The sequence below is a fragment of the Notolepis coatsorum genome, assembly GCF_963971535.1.
Source record: "Notolepis coatsorum genome assembly, chromosome: 6".
Taxonomy (NCBI): domain Eukaryota; kingdom Metazoa; phylum Chordata; class Actinopteri; order Aulopiformes; family Paralepididae; genus Notolepis; species Notolepis coatsorum.
In genome coordinates, this window is record NC_140170.1 from 65,191,139 (window position 1) to 65,207,260 (window position 16,122).

The 16,122-nt window shown below is 44.2% G+C and overlaps 1 protein-coding gene across 1 annotated transcript; it reads right to left on the reverse strand.

The window, feature by feature from the left end:
* Positions 1 to 1,958: 1,958 nt before the first annotated feature.
* Positions 1,959 to 12,444, reverse strand: LOC311230058 (plasticin-like). The gene is made up of 9 exons (XM_084316200.1): positions 11,775 to 12,444; positions 10,346 to 10,406; positions 9,428 to 9,523; positions 8,655 to 8,819; positions 7,868 to 7,993; positions 5,255 to 5,475; positions 4,277 to 4,317; positions 3,407 to 3,480; positions 1,959 to 2,740 (listed from the first exon to the last, which is right to left on the reverse strand). The coding sequence occupies exons 1-9, from the start codon at positions 12,335 to 12,337 to the stop codon at positions 2,630 to 2,632; spliced, it is 1,458 nt and encodes a 485-aa protein (XP_084172326.1). The 5' UTR covers positions 12,338 to 12,444; the 3' UTR covers positions 1,959 to 2,629.
* Between the last annotated feature and the right edge of the window lie 3,678 nt (positions 12,445 to 16,122).

The window sequence follows — 16,122 nt, forward strand, 5'->3', positions numbered from 1 at the left end:
TTTGGTACCATGAGGTACCGTGCAAGCATAGTCGTAGTACCCTTGAATGAGTGCTCCTGCCAGAGTCTTCAGGGTATTCTTGTTTACCAGAGAGGAGATCCGGTAAAAGGATCTAGTTCGTTCGTTGACTTTTTTTATTACCTTGGATGCCATTTTGTCACAGGAAAGATTTGCCTCTAGGATGGAACCTAGGTATGTCACTTCATCTTTCCTTGTGACAATATTGTCACCCACTGTAACTGAGAAGCCGTCGGTCTTGCTGAGTTTGTTATTTGATCCGAAGAGAATGGACTCTGTTTTACCCAGGTGTAATGATAGTTTGTTATCAGCGAGCCAGGTGCAGATTCTGCCGAGTTCAGAGCTGAGGGTTTTTTCAACCTGTAACTTGTTCTTGTCAGAGACCAGCAGGGCTGAGTCGTCCGCGAACAAGAACAAGTTGCAGTCACAAGCTGACGACATGTCATTTGCATAAATTAGGAACAGTAGCGGTCCTAGTATGCTTCCTTGTGGAACACCACAGCCCACTGTGAGGGGGGGGGGGGGGGGGGGGGTAGAGTACCGTTTACCTCCACCATCTGTTTTCTCCCCTCAAGGTAGGATTGCATCCAGCTCACTGATAAACTATCAAAAAAAAACAATTGCTTTTAGCTTGTCAATCAGAATGGAGTGATTGACAGTGTCGAAGGCCTTTTGTAGGTCCAGCATGACCATGCCGCAGTATTTGCCCGCGTCCACCTCTTGTTTGATGTGGTCGTTCAAATAGAGAAGGCATGTGTCAGTGGAGTGGGATGTTCTGAAGCCAGATTGGAATTCGTAGATTAGATTTTTTTCCGCCAGGTACTTTTCGACCTGTTCGTAATGTGCGGATTGCGCACAGAGATCTAGGTTTATCAATCTGCGCATGCGGAGTTCGGTAGTAGGTGCGGAAAAGGGACTATAGCTCGGCCGGGAAAGTGCCGATCGACTTGGGATTGGTCTCTCCGTCTTCAGGAGACTCAGGCGTATACAAGTCTATTGGATCATGTCTCCAGCACCCCCCACAGCCGTAGCTACAACCACTTCATGTCGAAGCTCTCATCCACATTCATTCATTTTCTCCCTCCGCTCTCTCCCCCATGATTTCAGAATACCGGAAGTGTTGTGGTGGTCTATACCGTGACACCCCCTCCCCCATGCTGCTATGACACCCAAATTTCCCCAAGGGGATAAATAAAGGAATATCTTATGTTATGTTATCTTATTTTGTATCTTTATTAAAAAAAAGTGTATACCATCAGACTACACGAGTCACGACACAAGGCAAAAGGACACAGGTTTGCATTTGCTCCAGTTGCTTTTATTTGCATTTCACATGGTCATTTTTATATGGGTGCTAAATGCACACCCATCATTGCAAGGCATGTTTCATTTCACTAACATTCTGTTTCTCTGGAATGAGCTCAGTTGGCTAATGGTCATCATCCACTGGGTCCATCGTCACTCGTTCCTTGCGGTGGTTCTTGAAGTCCGTGATACACAGGCAATATTAACGGGGCAATGAATATGGGCAATCTCTCCAGCAACCGTGTGTCTCGTAGATGTCTTAAAACCCCACTAAGTCATCAGCAATGACTTCGTCCCCATTACCAATCCCCCCCATCTCTCTCATAACCCTTTCACTATACCACACCACCAAAGGGTTAACCCTTTCACTGCGACAATACAGAAGGTTAACCCTCTCTCACTGCCACACGACAAAGGGTTAACCCTTTCACAGCCACACGACAGATGGTTAAACCTTTCACTACCACACTACAGATGGTCTGTAGTGTGGTAGTGAAAGGGTTAACCTTCTGTCGTGTGCTAGTGAAAGGGTTGTTACACCCATCTCCGTTGCCCACGTGTCATCGCCCTTACACTGGTAGAACGACAAAGCCACTCAAAACAAAGACTCGAGTCTCTACTGAGTCCTACTCTGGCGTCCAGGCTGTCCACTCACGTATATACATAGTATACTATGTTGTATGTACTATGTTGTAGGGCTACTCTGGAAACAAAAATACAAAAAGAACCCTCGTTCTGCATATTGATCGCTAAAACTCCCTTTGACTCGTCCTTAACCCCTTTGCTTAGGCTGTATTTCATTTTAACGCTACAAAAAGTCTGGTCCTCAAAAGTATTCGAAGGAATTGCACTGTAAATAAAGGCCTCAAGTGGTGTATCCATAAAGGGTTTTTTGGTTAGCCCCAGAGGTGACACAAACCTGTGTTTACTCGTTCTGTCAGCATGAATTAATTGGTCTTTAATAAGTAGCACTGAGGTGAAAGGAACCTGTGTGTGTACTCTCTCTATCAACACGAAGTAGTTGTCCTAAGTAGCACCAAGGTGACACCGAGTGTTGTTCTTTTAACATTGCATCTATATTGACAGACTCTCTGTTTGGCACAGATAACCTCGTAAAGTTGTAGGATGGCAAGTGACAAATGAGGAATACGTATAGGCTTAGTTTTTAACGCATTTCGTATTAGCTTGCTTTTTTTCTTTTGTTTTTCTTTTTTTTTCTTCATATTTTCATCTTTTTTCATTTTTACTATCGTTGAACACTGTAACATCTGCACCTGGAACAAGCAACGTGTGTTTAACCATCATCCTAATCGTCCCTGTCGTCCCTGTCCTCCCTATCGTCTTGGTTTCCCTTCTTGTCGCTCCTATCATGGTGGCTTGAGTCCCTTTCCTTCTCCTTCCTGGACTCCTTGACCACCTGGTGGAGGAGGAGAAAAAACAGTCGGTCAATCAGTCGGTCAGTCTGGTCCAAACTCTTTCAAGGCATTTTCAGTTCCTAATCATTTAGAATGATTTTTTGCTTTCTTAACCTTTTCACTACCACACTACAGGGGGTCAACCCTTTCACTACCACACTACAGGGGGTTAACCCTTTCACTACCACACTACAGGGGGTTAACCCTTTCACTACCACACTACAGAGGGTTAACCCTTTCACTACCACACTACAGAGGGTTAACCCTTTCACTACCACACTACAGAGGGTTAACCCGTTCAGTACCACACTACAGATGGTTAACCCTTTCACTACCACACTATGGAGGGTTAACCCTTTCACTACCACACTTCAGAAGGTTAACCCTTTCACTGCCACACTACGGAGGGTTAACCCTTTCACTACCACACTATGGAGGGTTAACCCTTTCACTACCACACTACATGGGGTTAACCCTTTCACTACCACACTACAGAAGGTTAACCCTTTCACTACCACACTACAGAAGACGGTTAACCAGAGAGGTAATCTTCCTCTCTAAAACGGTAATCTATCTTCTTGTCTGACTCTGGAGAAAACGGTAAGCATATTTCCCATAATGTTGGTGTGTTCCTTTAAGTCCATATATTTAGGAAAGCATCCCTTTACCTCTCCATCACGAGTCTCGATGGTCTTAATCACTACATTCTTCTTGCCATGGGATTCTGGGTGTTGTTCATAGTCTGTGATGGAGAGAAAAAGTCCAAATTAAGCCACGTTGCTACATTCAAATGCACATTCTCACATACTCATTTCTGAATGGCTAACTCACTTTTTGACGATTCAGTTTTTTAATGCTGAATCACCAGTCATATTGCCAATACTAGGATATTGTATAAAATGTAGTGCATTTACATGCACATTAATACCCCCCCCCCCCCTGTAATTCAGGACATGGTTAAATCTTTAGGTCTGTGAATATAATTGCATATCCCTTTTTTAAATAGATAGTCTCAGATCCCAATTCTGAGGAGCCTAAATATTACGGCATGCTCCAGGTGGGTTCAGTGGTATCTGGGCTGTCATAGCTGTCTTTCTGTGTGTCAGAGTGGTTCCCATTCATTAAAGGCACAATCTGTCTGTTTAAATGCAAACAAAAGGGTAGCCCCACTACCGAAAATTCAAAACATGGGATTTGAACCTGCTATCACCTCCAAATGTATATCAATGAATCAATGCCAATGATTTAAGTGTGAGTTTACGTTGGTAATGTCTGTAAACATAGGAGAAAACTAAATCGGTTGAGAAAGATAGAAAATTCTTATTTTCCAAGTCAAACTCCTCAATTACATGTTTTGTTTACAATATTCTGAATATTCTTTTCGTCATTTATCCAGGTTCATGACCTTAACCAGAATATGATCATCATCATCTAAAATGCTGTGTGCATGTAAATGCTCGTGCCAAAAGGGAACCCTTTAATTAATTGCTAACTTTCTATTTCATGTGATGCAGGGAAAACAAAAAGATATATCTTACCCCTGTGGTGACCTCCATCATTCATCATGGGCACAGTGATCCTAAAGGAACACAATATAGCAATTAAGTGTTAGTATTTATGAGTGTTCATTAAAAGGAAGCAGACATGGAAGCGGACATGGCCGGTTAGCCTAGGCATTGTCCAACTAACACCCCTCCCGAAGGCTAACCGGCCATGTCCGCTTCCATTCATTGTGCTAAGCTAGGCTAACGTGTGGCCAGATAGCTTTCTACTGAACACACAGAGAGGAAACTGGTACTGGACTCTATAACTCTGCCCTCAGATTCATCACTAATGATAGATACGACACTCATCACTGTGTCCTTTATGGGAACGAAGGCTGGTTGGCCCTCTCTGACGGAGAGGCGCAGCACATTAGAATGTTGTGTTGATATATGTAAAGACCTTGAGTACTATCACATTACTAACAAGTGATTCGGATTTACTTTACAACTGGCCTCCTAAAGGCGGCTGGGTGGCGCAGCGGACTAAGCGCTCGTCACCACCACAAGAGACACTGGTATCGAATCCGGCTGTCAGCGGTGTCTCCGGCTTGGCCGGCCGTCATACTGGCTCAATTGGCAGAGTCAGCGGGAGGGAAGCCGGTGGGGTGGTAATCTGGTCGTTGTAAACAGCGACTCCTACAGGTCGGTCAGGGCGCCTGCACAGCGAGGGATGGAAATGGTGAAGGTAGTGTGGCCTCCCACGCGTTACACTTCACCAATGAGAGTCCTCGCTGTCAAGTGAAAAGAGGCTGCTGGTTGTCTCCTATGTATCGGAGGAAGCATGTGATAGATGTGCGCAACGACCAGGAGGGGGAGGAGGGAATTGGCATAACGACTAAATTGGGATGGGAGGGAAATACAGAAAAACAGGAGGAGAAGAAAAAGTGGACCAAAAAAAAACTGTCCTCCTAAAGAATGAATTAAAAACAGAATCATAAGGGTGTCAACGCGTTCATTCTCCTCCTCACTCACCTGCTCTCCTCCCCCTCCAGCAGCTTGCGGTAGGTGGCGATCTCGATGTCCAGAGCCATCTTGACGTTCAGGAGGTCCTGGTACTCCCTCAGGTGGCGGGCCATCTCGTCCTTCAGGTGGTGGATCTCGTCCTCCAGGCGGGTCACGCTGTCCTGGTAGTTGCCGCATTCGACGCCAAACTGGTCCTCCATCTCGCGCATCTGCCTCATCAGAGCCTCATTCTGAGACACACACACACACACACACACACACACACACACACACACACACACACACACACACACACACACACACACACACACACACACACACACACACACACACACACACACACACACACACACACACACACACACACACACACACACACACACACACACACACACACACACACACACACACACACACACACACACACACACACACACACACACACACACACACACACACACACACACACACACACACACACACACACACACACACACACACACACACACACACACACACACACACACACACACACACACACACACACACACACACACACACACACACACACACACACACACACACACACACACACACACACACATTCAGAAAAACACACACGCCATCAGGCTCCAGAACCGTGTGCATGGTCTGCTGCCAGCAGCTGGAAAACTAACAGTTGCAGACCTCGAGAACTGTTAGGAATGTCTGACCACTAAGTGTGTCTGACTCTTAAAGGGGAACTATTTTACTATTTCTTTCACTATTTGGGCACTTTTACACAATTCCTGTGAGTCTATGGAACACCTCTGTAATATATATATATTTTTTTATTCATTGTTTTGTATTTCTAATCAAGTCCTCAAAAACAGCATTTTTCTACCTCAAGATCTCGAGCTGTTTTGAGCCTGGGCTCCTAAACCACTGCGCCGGGCCGGCCCCGCCTGAACATTAACATGCAGCGGTGTCTTTATGACATCACATATAGGGCACATTTTCAGACGACTCAGTTCAGTGAGGGTGAATATTGTCAGAGGAGAATTGGAAGAATGTGCCAATATGAGAATTTTGAGACATAGATCATATTAATATAAGTTCACATAGCTAGGAAACAATGCTAAACACTCAAAAAGGCCATTTATAAGATAGTTCCCCTTTAACACTTTAATCGCCGGAAAATGCTGAAACACGTCTTTCCCCGCCATGCTCATTCTGCCGAAGACGCTGGACAGCGTCTTTGATATCAATATTTCAAAAATCTGTGATCGAAATCATATTTCTCCCCCGGAGACATGAGATGTACTGTTGAGCCCCTCTCAACTCTACAACGGTTCAAGAGCGCCATCTGGTGGCCGATCGCCCAGGGCAGAAACAGGAAGTGGAAGCTGGTGCTCATTTCAATTCGGTCCGATCACTCGCTAATAGTCCCAGGACTCGAGCTGATCACAACGGATAGTGATCCGTTACCAATAACTCGATAAACAACATGATTTGGACGTATATACTATTATACAACCTGGAAATGGATCGGATATTTCAACATCCCATAATAGAAAAAATTCTGTTCCACGCTCATCTCCCAACGCTACGAGGAAGCTACGGTGAGTTTCAGCGTTATTTGTTAACGTCTTCGATACTAACTGCTCTAATGATCATATCACCCACACTAGATGAATGATATAACGACGGAATTATAAACGACCCCCCCCCCCATCCGGTCAACATCAGATCATACGTAGTAACTCCTAGAAGCACGTACAGTTGAAATTTTTTTATCTCGCACAGATTCCTACCAAACTGTATTTGATCATCAATATAATGCATTTAGGGCTATAAATCAAGTTCTGGAGAAAGCTGCAGAAAACGATAAAAACATACTTATACTTTAGACCGTATTTTAGTATGAATATGTGAATGAAAAAGTATAACGTTGCTACACCCTGAACAATAGATATAGGACGTTGAATGGGCCATAGTAATGTCAATTTAGCAATAAAATTTAAAAAGTTATAGCCCTGCAAAGAAGGGGAACTTCTCCATGTTAAATAGGGCTGGCGAGGGATGGTAAATTATGAATTTAACCCCGGCGATCAAAGTGTTAATTAACCACCAAAACCTGCACGGACTACTACTGCACTTTGTGTGGTATACTGTTTACTTTTACTCTTACTCAGAGTATAAATTCAGATTTAAATTCTCTATTGCCTAAAATGCCTACACAAAAACACACAAAGACAGACGATACAATAATTTCTCTAGAAGTGACATTTTCGTATAATGGGGTAGTTGGTAGTAAGAGTTGACTCGAGTGCAGAAGGTGTGGTGTATATTAGGTATACAGGGATGGCAGGTTGATGGTTGTCTACCTACCGTAATTAGGGATGTTCGATATTGGCTTTTTTACCGATATCCGATATACCGATATTGTCCAACTCCAGATTTTCGATACTATATGCGGGGTCGTCGTCCCCCCCCCAAAAACACAATGCATACTTTTCACAATAAATAAAATAAGAATTTGTTCCTACTTGCTTGCCTGGGTAAATAAAGGTTAAATAAATGTAAAAAAAAAATGTATTTTTTTTAACCGATACCGATAATTTCCCTAGTAATAATTCTCACCGTGTTCTTCAGGGCGTCCACCTCACAGCTGAGGGACTGGATCTGCCTCCGGGACTCGTTGGAGTCCTGCTTGGCCTGCCTCAGGGCGTCAGTGTTGCGCTTCGCAGAGTCGGTCAAATCGGCAAACTGCAAGAGGAACAGGCGCACAAAGGCAGTCGATTCGCTGAAACTGTATGTCTGTGTTCATGCATAATATGTAGCCTCCTTGCATACATTGTACATAAATACTGTTTTTTGTCTAACTTCCTCTACTAATTTTATTCCCTTCTCTTTTACTTTATACATTTCTTTCTGAATATCTCTATTGGCTTAAGAACTGCAAGGTTCTAGGTCACCTTTTTGTGTCCCTTAGGGACTAGTAGCTTGTAGGTCAGCTTGTATAACAGCTATGTACAGTTGAGTCACTGACGGATGACAACTAATCTAGTGGGGGTGTGGTTAGGGGAGTGGTTAGGGGAGTGGTTGGGGGTGTGGTTAGGGGTGTGGTTAGGGGAGTGGTTGGGGGTGTGGTTAGGGATGGGTTTAAGCGCTAATTGTTCACATCTAGTACCTAACTGCCAAGGTGTTAAATGCAGACAAACTTTACATAGTCTTTTCTCAGCGTTTCTCTTCTCTGAGACTTGAGGTTAAACGAGATTCAAATAAGCAAATATTTTCAAAGCTGACATTCTATACTTTCATAATCTGTAAAAAATCTGAAAAATGACAGAGGGAGCCATGAGGCTGGACCCGGTCACATAATAATATGTCTGTGTGTCTCATCTGGCTGTCCCGTGTGTCTCAATACCTTGGACTTGTACCAGTCTTCGGATTCCATCATGTTCTTGGAGGCGATGCTCTCATACTGAGACCTGATGTCCCTCAGAGCAGAGGTCAGGTCGGGCCTGGCGCTCTGGTCCATCTCCACCTTCAGCTGCTGGGTCTGGACACTCACTTGCACATCCTGGATCTCCTGATCACGCACACACACACGCACACAAACACGTGATGACTTGCCAATGCTGCAATGCTATTGTGTCTGCGTTCATTCCCACTAATGTCATTTCAAACCAAATTCCAAAGAAACTTGAACTCTTAACTTGACTTGACAACTGGAAGCACCAAACATTTAATACCTATGCTTGCCAGGTATCATATTTATAGTAATGACTATAATGTAATTACTATACATTTTAACTGTAATTTGACTGTTCTGCTTCATGTAATACACACCTTGTAATTGTATCTGGTTGTTTGTTTGATGTGTGTTTTAATTGTTCCCCTTACCTCTGTGATGTATGTACAGTATCGTCTGTCTCTTTTCTATTTTATTTTATTTCCCCCCTATTACTCTCAGAGAGGCCCGTTTGTCATTGTAAATAAGAATCTGTTCTTAATTGACCTGCCTGGTTAAATAAATTAATTGTTTTCTATAAAAAATACAATCAAAATTAAGAATGAGCCATTTGGGTTCTGATGAAGGCAGAAGTACATATAAGTGACAAGTGATTCCAGGCACCTTCCTGACACCGGCTGTTATCTCCGGAGGCCTGGCGCTGACGGGAGGGAAGCAGCACTAACCTCATCGTGGAGCTTCTTCAGGAACTCAATCTCGTCCATCAGAGACTCGATCTTCCTCTCCAGCTCCAGGCGAGAGAGAGTGGCATCGTCCACATCCTACAGGAAGGGATGAGGTGAGATTATCTCCCCTTCTCTCACAATCTCATCCAATGATCTCTCACAACTCCTCACTGTTTAGAATTGTGCTTACTTTTACGTCAACAAAAACAACACTTTGATACACTGTAATAACAAGTAAAGTTGTGATTATGATGATTTTGTGTGTGTGTGGGGTTCTTTAGAGATGGGGTTAGAGAGTAGACTGAACCAAGGGGGGGGGGGGGGGGGGGGGGGGTGGGGGGTGGCACTAAGAAGTCTGGTGGTCCTCCCCCTGGACATGTTTTTCATCAAATGCTTAATTTCCTGCATTCTGGTGTACTTTTATGAGAGGCACGTTTGCAAGGTGAGATGGTACGGTCCTGTAGGGGTGTGTCTGAAATTGTTGGTTAATATATAGTTACAGGTAAGAAGGATATATTAATGTTTTGACCCCCTCATCTTTGACCTCTTTTGGGGAGGGGGTTGTCTTTCATATTAGCTGTTTTTTTAAGGGGACAAATGTACCTCCTTTCAATATTGATGATATCCCATGCAACCCCCCCCCCCCCCCCTAAATCTACCCCTATGGACTGAACCCATACTATGCCAGTAGTTCAATGATCCATGCCTGTCAAACTGGCTGTGTGTGACCTGTCATACCATCAGTCACCACCGTGTGTCACTGTTACATAACTGTAATGAGAGGAAACAAAGCTATCTTGAGTTTGATGCGATATCTGAGCCAAATGTAACATTACAATTCGATTATCGTGCCGTACGATGAGATTGTAGACTCTGTGTCTGTAGAGACTCTGTCTCGTCTGGGCTGTGACTGTTTACCTTGCGGAAGAGAATCAGGTTGCTCTCGGCTTCTGACTTCTTCTGGTTCTCTTCATCCAACCTTTGATGAGAGAGAGAGAGAGACACAGACACACACAGACAGACAGAGATTACAGAGTGGAATAAATCCATGCAATTAGCTAAAACATTTACACATCCTGTAAACTATGGGTTCTTCTGGTGGGACCCCATTATGACAACAGAAGTAATACCAGTTGTCTGTCACTCAACATTGCTGTAAATGAGGGCAACATCAGTGAAACTTTTTTGTTTGAATTAATATGTTTGTGATATGTTTCAATGAGCCCCACAATAAGAATAAAAGAATGTGGGTCCCTGATTTGAAAAACACTCGATACATACATTACATTCCACCTCAGATCTAAAGAGGTCGCACAGGGAGGGGGGGGGGGGGCAGCTGCTCCCCCCCCTCCCTCCCCAGATCTGGCTAAGCACCAGCAGAAAGGGTCACCTACGCCGGCTACACCTGTCGTCTCCTGTGTTTTATGGGATAACACTGACACTGGTCACGGGCCAACGTCGAACCTGCAGGGCAAGATGTGTTGCAGCTGAAGGGTAAACCCGCTGAAACTAATTCTACCAACCTTTCCAAAAAAAAAATAGATTTTAAGCCTATATAAATATTTATGATTGAAATTCATTGTACATATTATAGTGAGTAGTAGTATCAGATTGATACAGGTGGAAATGGGAGCATTTTGAAGCACACCCATGTCCCCCCCCCCCCCTCCTCAAACTTTCATCACCAGGCCCCAACTTTTGTAACCAAAGACTTTTAGTTCCTCCCCCTCCTACACCCCTCCAGTTCCTCCAGTCACTCACAAGTCCCCAAATCTTCTATTCCCTCCCTGAGTTTACAAATGTTACTTGTATTCCTCACTCCCGTCTTAACTTCTCATCTGTCTTTCAAATGAATACTTCAACCCTCTTTTTTGTGTATGAGTTACACATTGAATGGACAATGGTCCGCATTTATATAGCAGTTTTTATCCAAAGCGCTTTACAATCTTTGTTCCTCACGTTCACCCATTCACTCACACATTCACTCACACAGACGGCAGAGGCGACCATCTAAGGTGCCAACCTGCTCATATACTTACAGGATTATATTTACAGGATTAAATACTTAATATCAACCTTGTACTTTTCCCAGTATCTGCACATGATTATCTTTTATGGCATTTCTCGTTGTGATTGCTACCAGGTTTCCATTCAGAAATCAACAAAGTAACAAAGTATCCATCTATCTGTCTGCCTACCCATCCGCCCACCCATCCCTCCATCTTTCCACCCATCCACCCATCCTTCCATCTCTCCCTCCATCCCTCCACCCATCCACCTACCCACCCATCCATTCATCCATCCATCCCTCCACCCATCCATCCATCCATCCATCCACCCAACCCACCTCTGCTTGAGCGTGTTCACGTCCTCGGCCAGGTTGTCCCTCTCCAGCTGGTAGTGGTCCCTCTCCTTGCCCACGGTGTCCAGCTGGCGCCGCAGCTCCCTCAGCTCGTCCTGGAACAGGTCGGTGGCCCGGTTGGACTTCCCCTGCTGCTCCTGACCTTTGAACTGGCTGAGCTCCTCCTGGAGCCCGCTGTTCTGCGTCTCCAGGTAGCGCACCTTCTCGATGAAGCTGGCGAAGCGGTCGTTGAGGTCCTGCAGCTCGGCCTTCTCGTTGCTCCGGGTGGTCAGGAACTCGGCGTTGACGGCGTCGGCCAGGGTGAAGTCCACCTTCTCGTAGCTGAGGCGCGGGGGCTGGGTGCTGGACCGGGACCGGTGCTGCTGGTGGTAGTTGGTGGCGCGCATGGGCACCGAGGGGGACATGGAGCGCATGGAGTACCGGCCCCCGGAGGAGTGGGGCATGCGGGAGGAGACGGGGGAGTAGGAGGACATGGAGACGCCGCCGGGGCTCCCGAAGGTGCGGCGGTACGAGGTGGAGGCGGAGGCGCGGGCTGAAGGATGGCTCATGGTGACTCTTCTTCTTCTTCTTCTTCTTTCTCTGTCTGTTTACTTCTTCTTCTTCCTCTCTTCGTCTCTTGTCCCTTGTAGTCTTCAGAGGTCGCAGAGCAGCTGGATGCCAGTATGGAGCGATGCAACACGACGCCTAACTGGAGCGCTCCAGGGGTTTATATACCCAAGCTGGACATCCCATCTGCCTTGCGCCTTCCTCTCCCCACCCCTCTTAACCCCCCACCCCTCCCTCCCCTCTCCTCCACCCGCCCCACCGGAACCCTTCCTTCTTCCATCCATCAGTCTCTAGGCACACGATAGGCCACTCCCTAGCCCTGACACGGACCCTCCCTCCTTGACTGGGCTTTTTCCTCTCTCTCTCTCTCTCTCTCTCTCTCTCTCCCCACCAGCGCCTCTCTGCTATCCCTGGCATATGGCAGGAGGCCAACCGATCTCCCACATAAATGCTTCATTAAGTAAAGTAGTCTCTCTTGCAAAAAACCATAATCCCTCACCGACACCCGGCTCACCCGTGCTGATTCACGCTCCACGGTTACACTTTAGACATTTGGACATTTAGAGGACACCGTTATCCAGCCACGTGCTGGTGAAAATAAAAAGGCGGGTAAACCATTCATTTCAGTCAGTGAGGCCTATATATTTATAAAATAATATGAATATATTTTGAGAATGGAATTATTGTTTTGTTTTATTTCCTTGAAAGTTAAAGTATTGCAATCTAACTTGCGTCAGTCTAATACTACTCACTATGGTCCATACAATGGGTTTCAATCATAGAAAATGTATATCGATGTAGAAAGATGGATAAACTCTATTTTCACAAACCCTGCTCTTGTCCAGAGTGAATTACAACGAGTGTAAAAGCAAAAATTTGCAAGAATTCTCACCATATCACCAACATATGAAGAAGGCATTTGGAGTGCTGGGGGAAATCAACAGCTCCCAGTTAGCTGCTGAAGAATAAGTAGCCTACAGATTAATAAATACTGAGGACAAAAGCTCTATAGCAATTTTTTTTAAAGCTCTTTTTGACGTTCCCTCTTTGCTTTTACATGCTCCCTTTTACAAACTCCAAACATTTTCCAAAATGTTGTGTCTTTTGTGTCTCTCTGCGCTTTAGATGAATCTAATTTACTATTAAATGTGTATTGAGGATTGTTGCACTTGTGTCTCGTACAACAATTGTATCAAAGGTAATCTAATCGCTGGCATGTTCCATTCTCTCATTTATCTCTCTCTTCCTCCCTCCCTCTTACTTTCACTCTCTCCCTTCCTCCCCCTTTCTTTCCTTCTCTCTCTTTCTCCGTTCACAGTAATAGAATATTTTATCAATAGAAGCTGCAGGGCATGACTGTGCAATTCTATCCTCCAGAGATTGTATGCAGTGTATCCACTAATCTGGGCTGTAGGTCTAATAATAGATAGCTGTGGATATCCGCACACCTTAGCACTTCTTAGCATGTGTTGGAGGTGTTTTATGCAGAATTTGCAGGACTGGTAAGGGGTTAAGAGTAGGGGGTGAGGCAAACATAGACCAATGAAAGCAGACCTGCCTGCAGTATTCCTGCTACACTACACTATTACACATTGTTACACTATTGCACCAGAACACTAGTACACTATTACACTATGACACTATTATACTATCACACACAATTACACGACACGAGTACACTATTATATTATTACGCACTATTACACTATTTGTAAGGGTTAGACAAAACTATTTTGATTATATTTTTGTTCTGCTACATACATTTATTTTATTTGTAGCGCCCCCCTAGTGGTCGATTTGAATAGCACTTTCAGGGTATGTTTCAGATACTTATGTATTGTGGACTGCAAGTTCTATGATGATTGACCAAATGTATGTGCTGAGCCACGCCCCTTTGAAGTTAATTGGTCAATATCCTTCAAAATGCAATTAGATATCAACAACCCTTATACAACCTTTGATAAGCGTATTCCAGTAATGATCCACAGAAAATGTGGTAACAATTGGACCTATGGTCTAGGACAGGGGTCAGGAACCTTTTTGACTGAGAGAGCCATAAAAGCCAAATATTTCTAAATATATTTCATTGAGAGCCATATAGTATTTTTAACATATAATAAATTAAATATGTCTTACTTTTAATGCGACTTCTGGTGCTGCATGGTTTTGCTGATGGCCTTGTAATCTGGTTCATACGTGGTGAGGTTGAGCTTCATGCAGGCGTTGAGGCTTCCATCAGTTAAACGTGAGCGTAGGTTGGTCTTAATGTTCCTCATATGTGAGAATGACTGCCCACATGCATATGTAGAGCCAAACATGGTCAATACGGCAATACTCACGCTGCATTGTGTGGTATGTCACAGGAAGCTCGTTCCAAGTTTTAAGAATCAGCTGGTCTTCAGGTTGAATATTTTTAATTTCTGTCCACTTGTGTTCCCTCGCCAGCTCTGCTCGCTATATCTTCAGCTACAGATACTATTAGCTGTATCTTCAAAACTAATTCTGTTTACTTTAAAATGACACAGTATTAAGAAATATCACAAGTATTATTAAATTTTTTTTTTTTTTTTTTTTTTTTTCTCAAATATTTCTGGGAGCCATATGCTGTCACCAGAAGAGCCATATATGGCTCGTGAGCCATAGGTTCCCGACCCCTGGTCTAGGAGGATAGGTTAAAAATGTGTTTTTCCAAAAATTCTAAATGGTGTAAAATCCAATATGGCAGACTTTATGGGTCCTTGGGGCAAATTTGTAGAGTGAGGGTAGATGGATATCTGTACCAAGTTTAGTGTAAATTGGACTTGCAGAGTAGGAGTTATGTAAATTTTCAATAATAAAAAGAAATGTCCTGGCCTGCAGGCAACCTACAGTATGTGGCAAGTTTCATCCACCACAGTTTTGTAGTTGCTGAGATTAGCTCTGGATAGACAGACAGACATACAACACGTCACACTACTGATTCCATTATCTCTCCCCAGGCACCAGGTACCAGTCCGATCCATTACATTAAGAATTGGTCAACATCAAGGACGAGGCAAAATTATTACTTTCATGGCTCCATGCCAAGCCACTTATTGGCAATGAAAATACACTCAAATGGTACATTTTCGGATATCCACTCAATCAGGACACAACAGTCACCTCTGACTCAAAAAAGATTAATGACATTTTAAAGAATTGTATTCACAACTGTAGGCTATTAGCGCAGAGGTCAACTTTGATCATAAAACATTTGAAACGTTTATTGATGGTCTCAAAATACTGAAATTTTCCGAGGAAGAGGCTGGGGAATTGGGGAGACCAATCACTCTTGTAGAACTCAGAGAGACGATTGCTGAAATGCAGAGAGGTAAGGCACCGGGTTGGGATGGGATCCCTCCTGAGTTTTACTTGGCATTCTGGGACCACTTGGGCCCATTGCTGTTCGAGATGATTTAACATGCTATTGAACAGGGGGGATTCTCGAGAGACGTTAACATGGCCTTCAGGGCTGTACGCTAAGCTTTTTCACTAGGGGCACATACAATTTTACCATTATAGTGCACAAAAATATGTTCCTCCTGCCTCATTACTGTGGTCCTTTTATTTAACATTTAAGTGCTTTTGTTTTCAGGTTTGTCTTTTATAATGAACCAACTGAAGTATTACCACAGCTGCAAAAATGTCTTCTTACATTGATAACAGTGTATTAACAGTGTTCATTAGGGATGGGTTAGGATCGTTAGGATTTTATCAATACTACTTGGGGCGCTGCCGCTCTCAGACGACGAGCGGCGGCGCTTCATCG

What these genes read in the sequence shown, in the direction of transcription:
- LOC311230058 (XM_084316200.1), bottom strand. Translation starts at nt 12,337, where the DNA reads ATGAGCCATCCTTCAGCCCGCGCCTCCGCCTCCACCTCGTACCGCCGC. An exon ending in TGGACGCCCTGAAGAACACG is followed by an intron (nt 5,476 to 7,867) that starts GTGAGAATTATT and finishes TGTGTGTCTCAG; the next exon opens with AATGAGGCTCTGATGAGGCA. An exon ending in CTGGAGGGGGAGGAGAGCAG is followed by an intron (nt 4,318 to 5,254) that starts GTGAGTGAGGAG and finishes GTGTTCCTTTAG; the next exon opens with GATCACTGTGCCCATGATGA.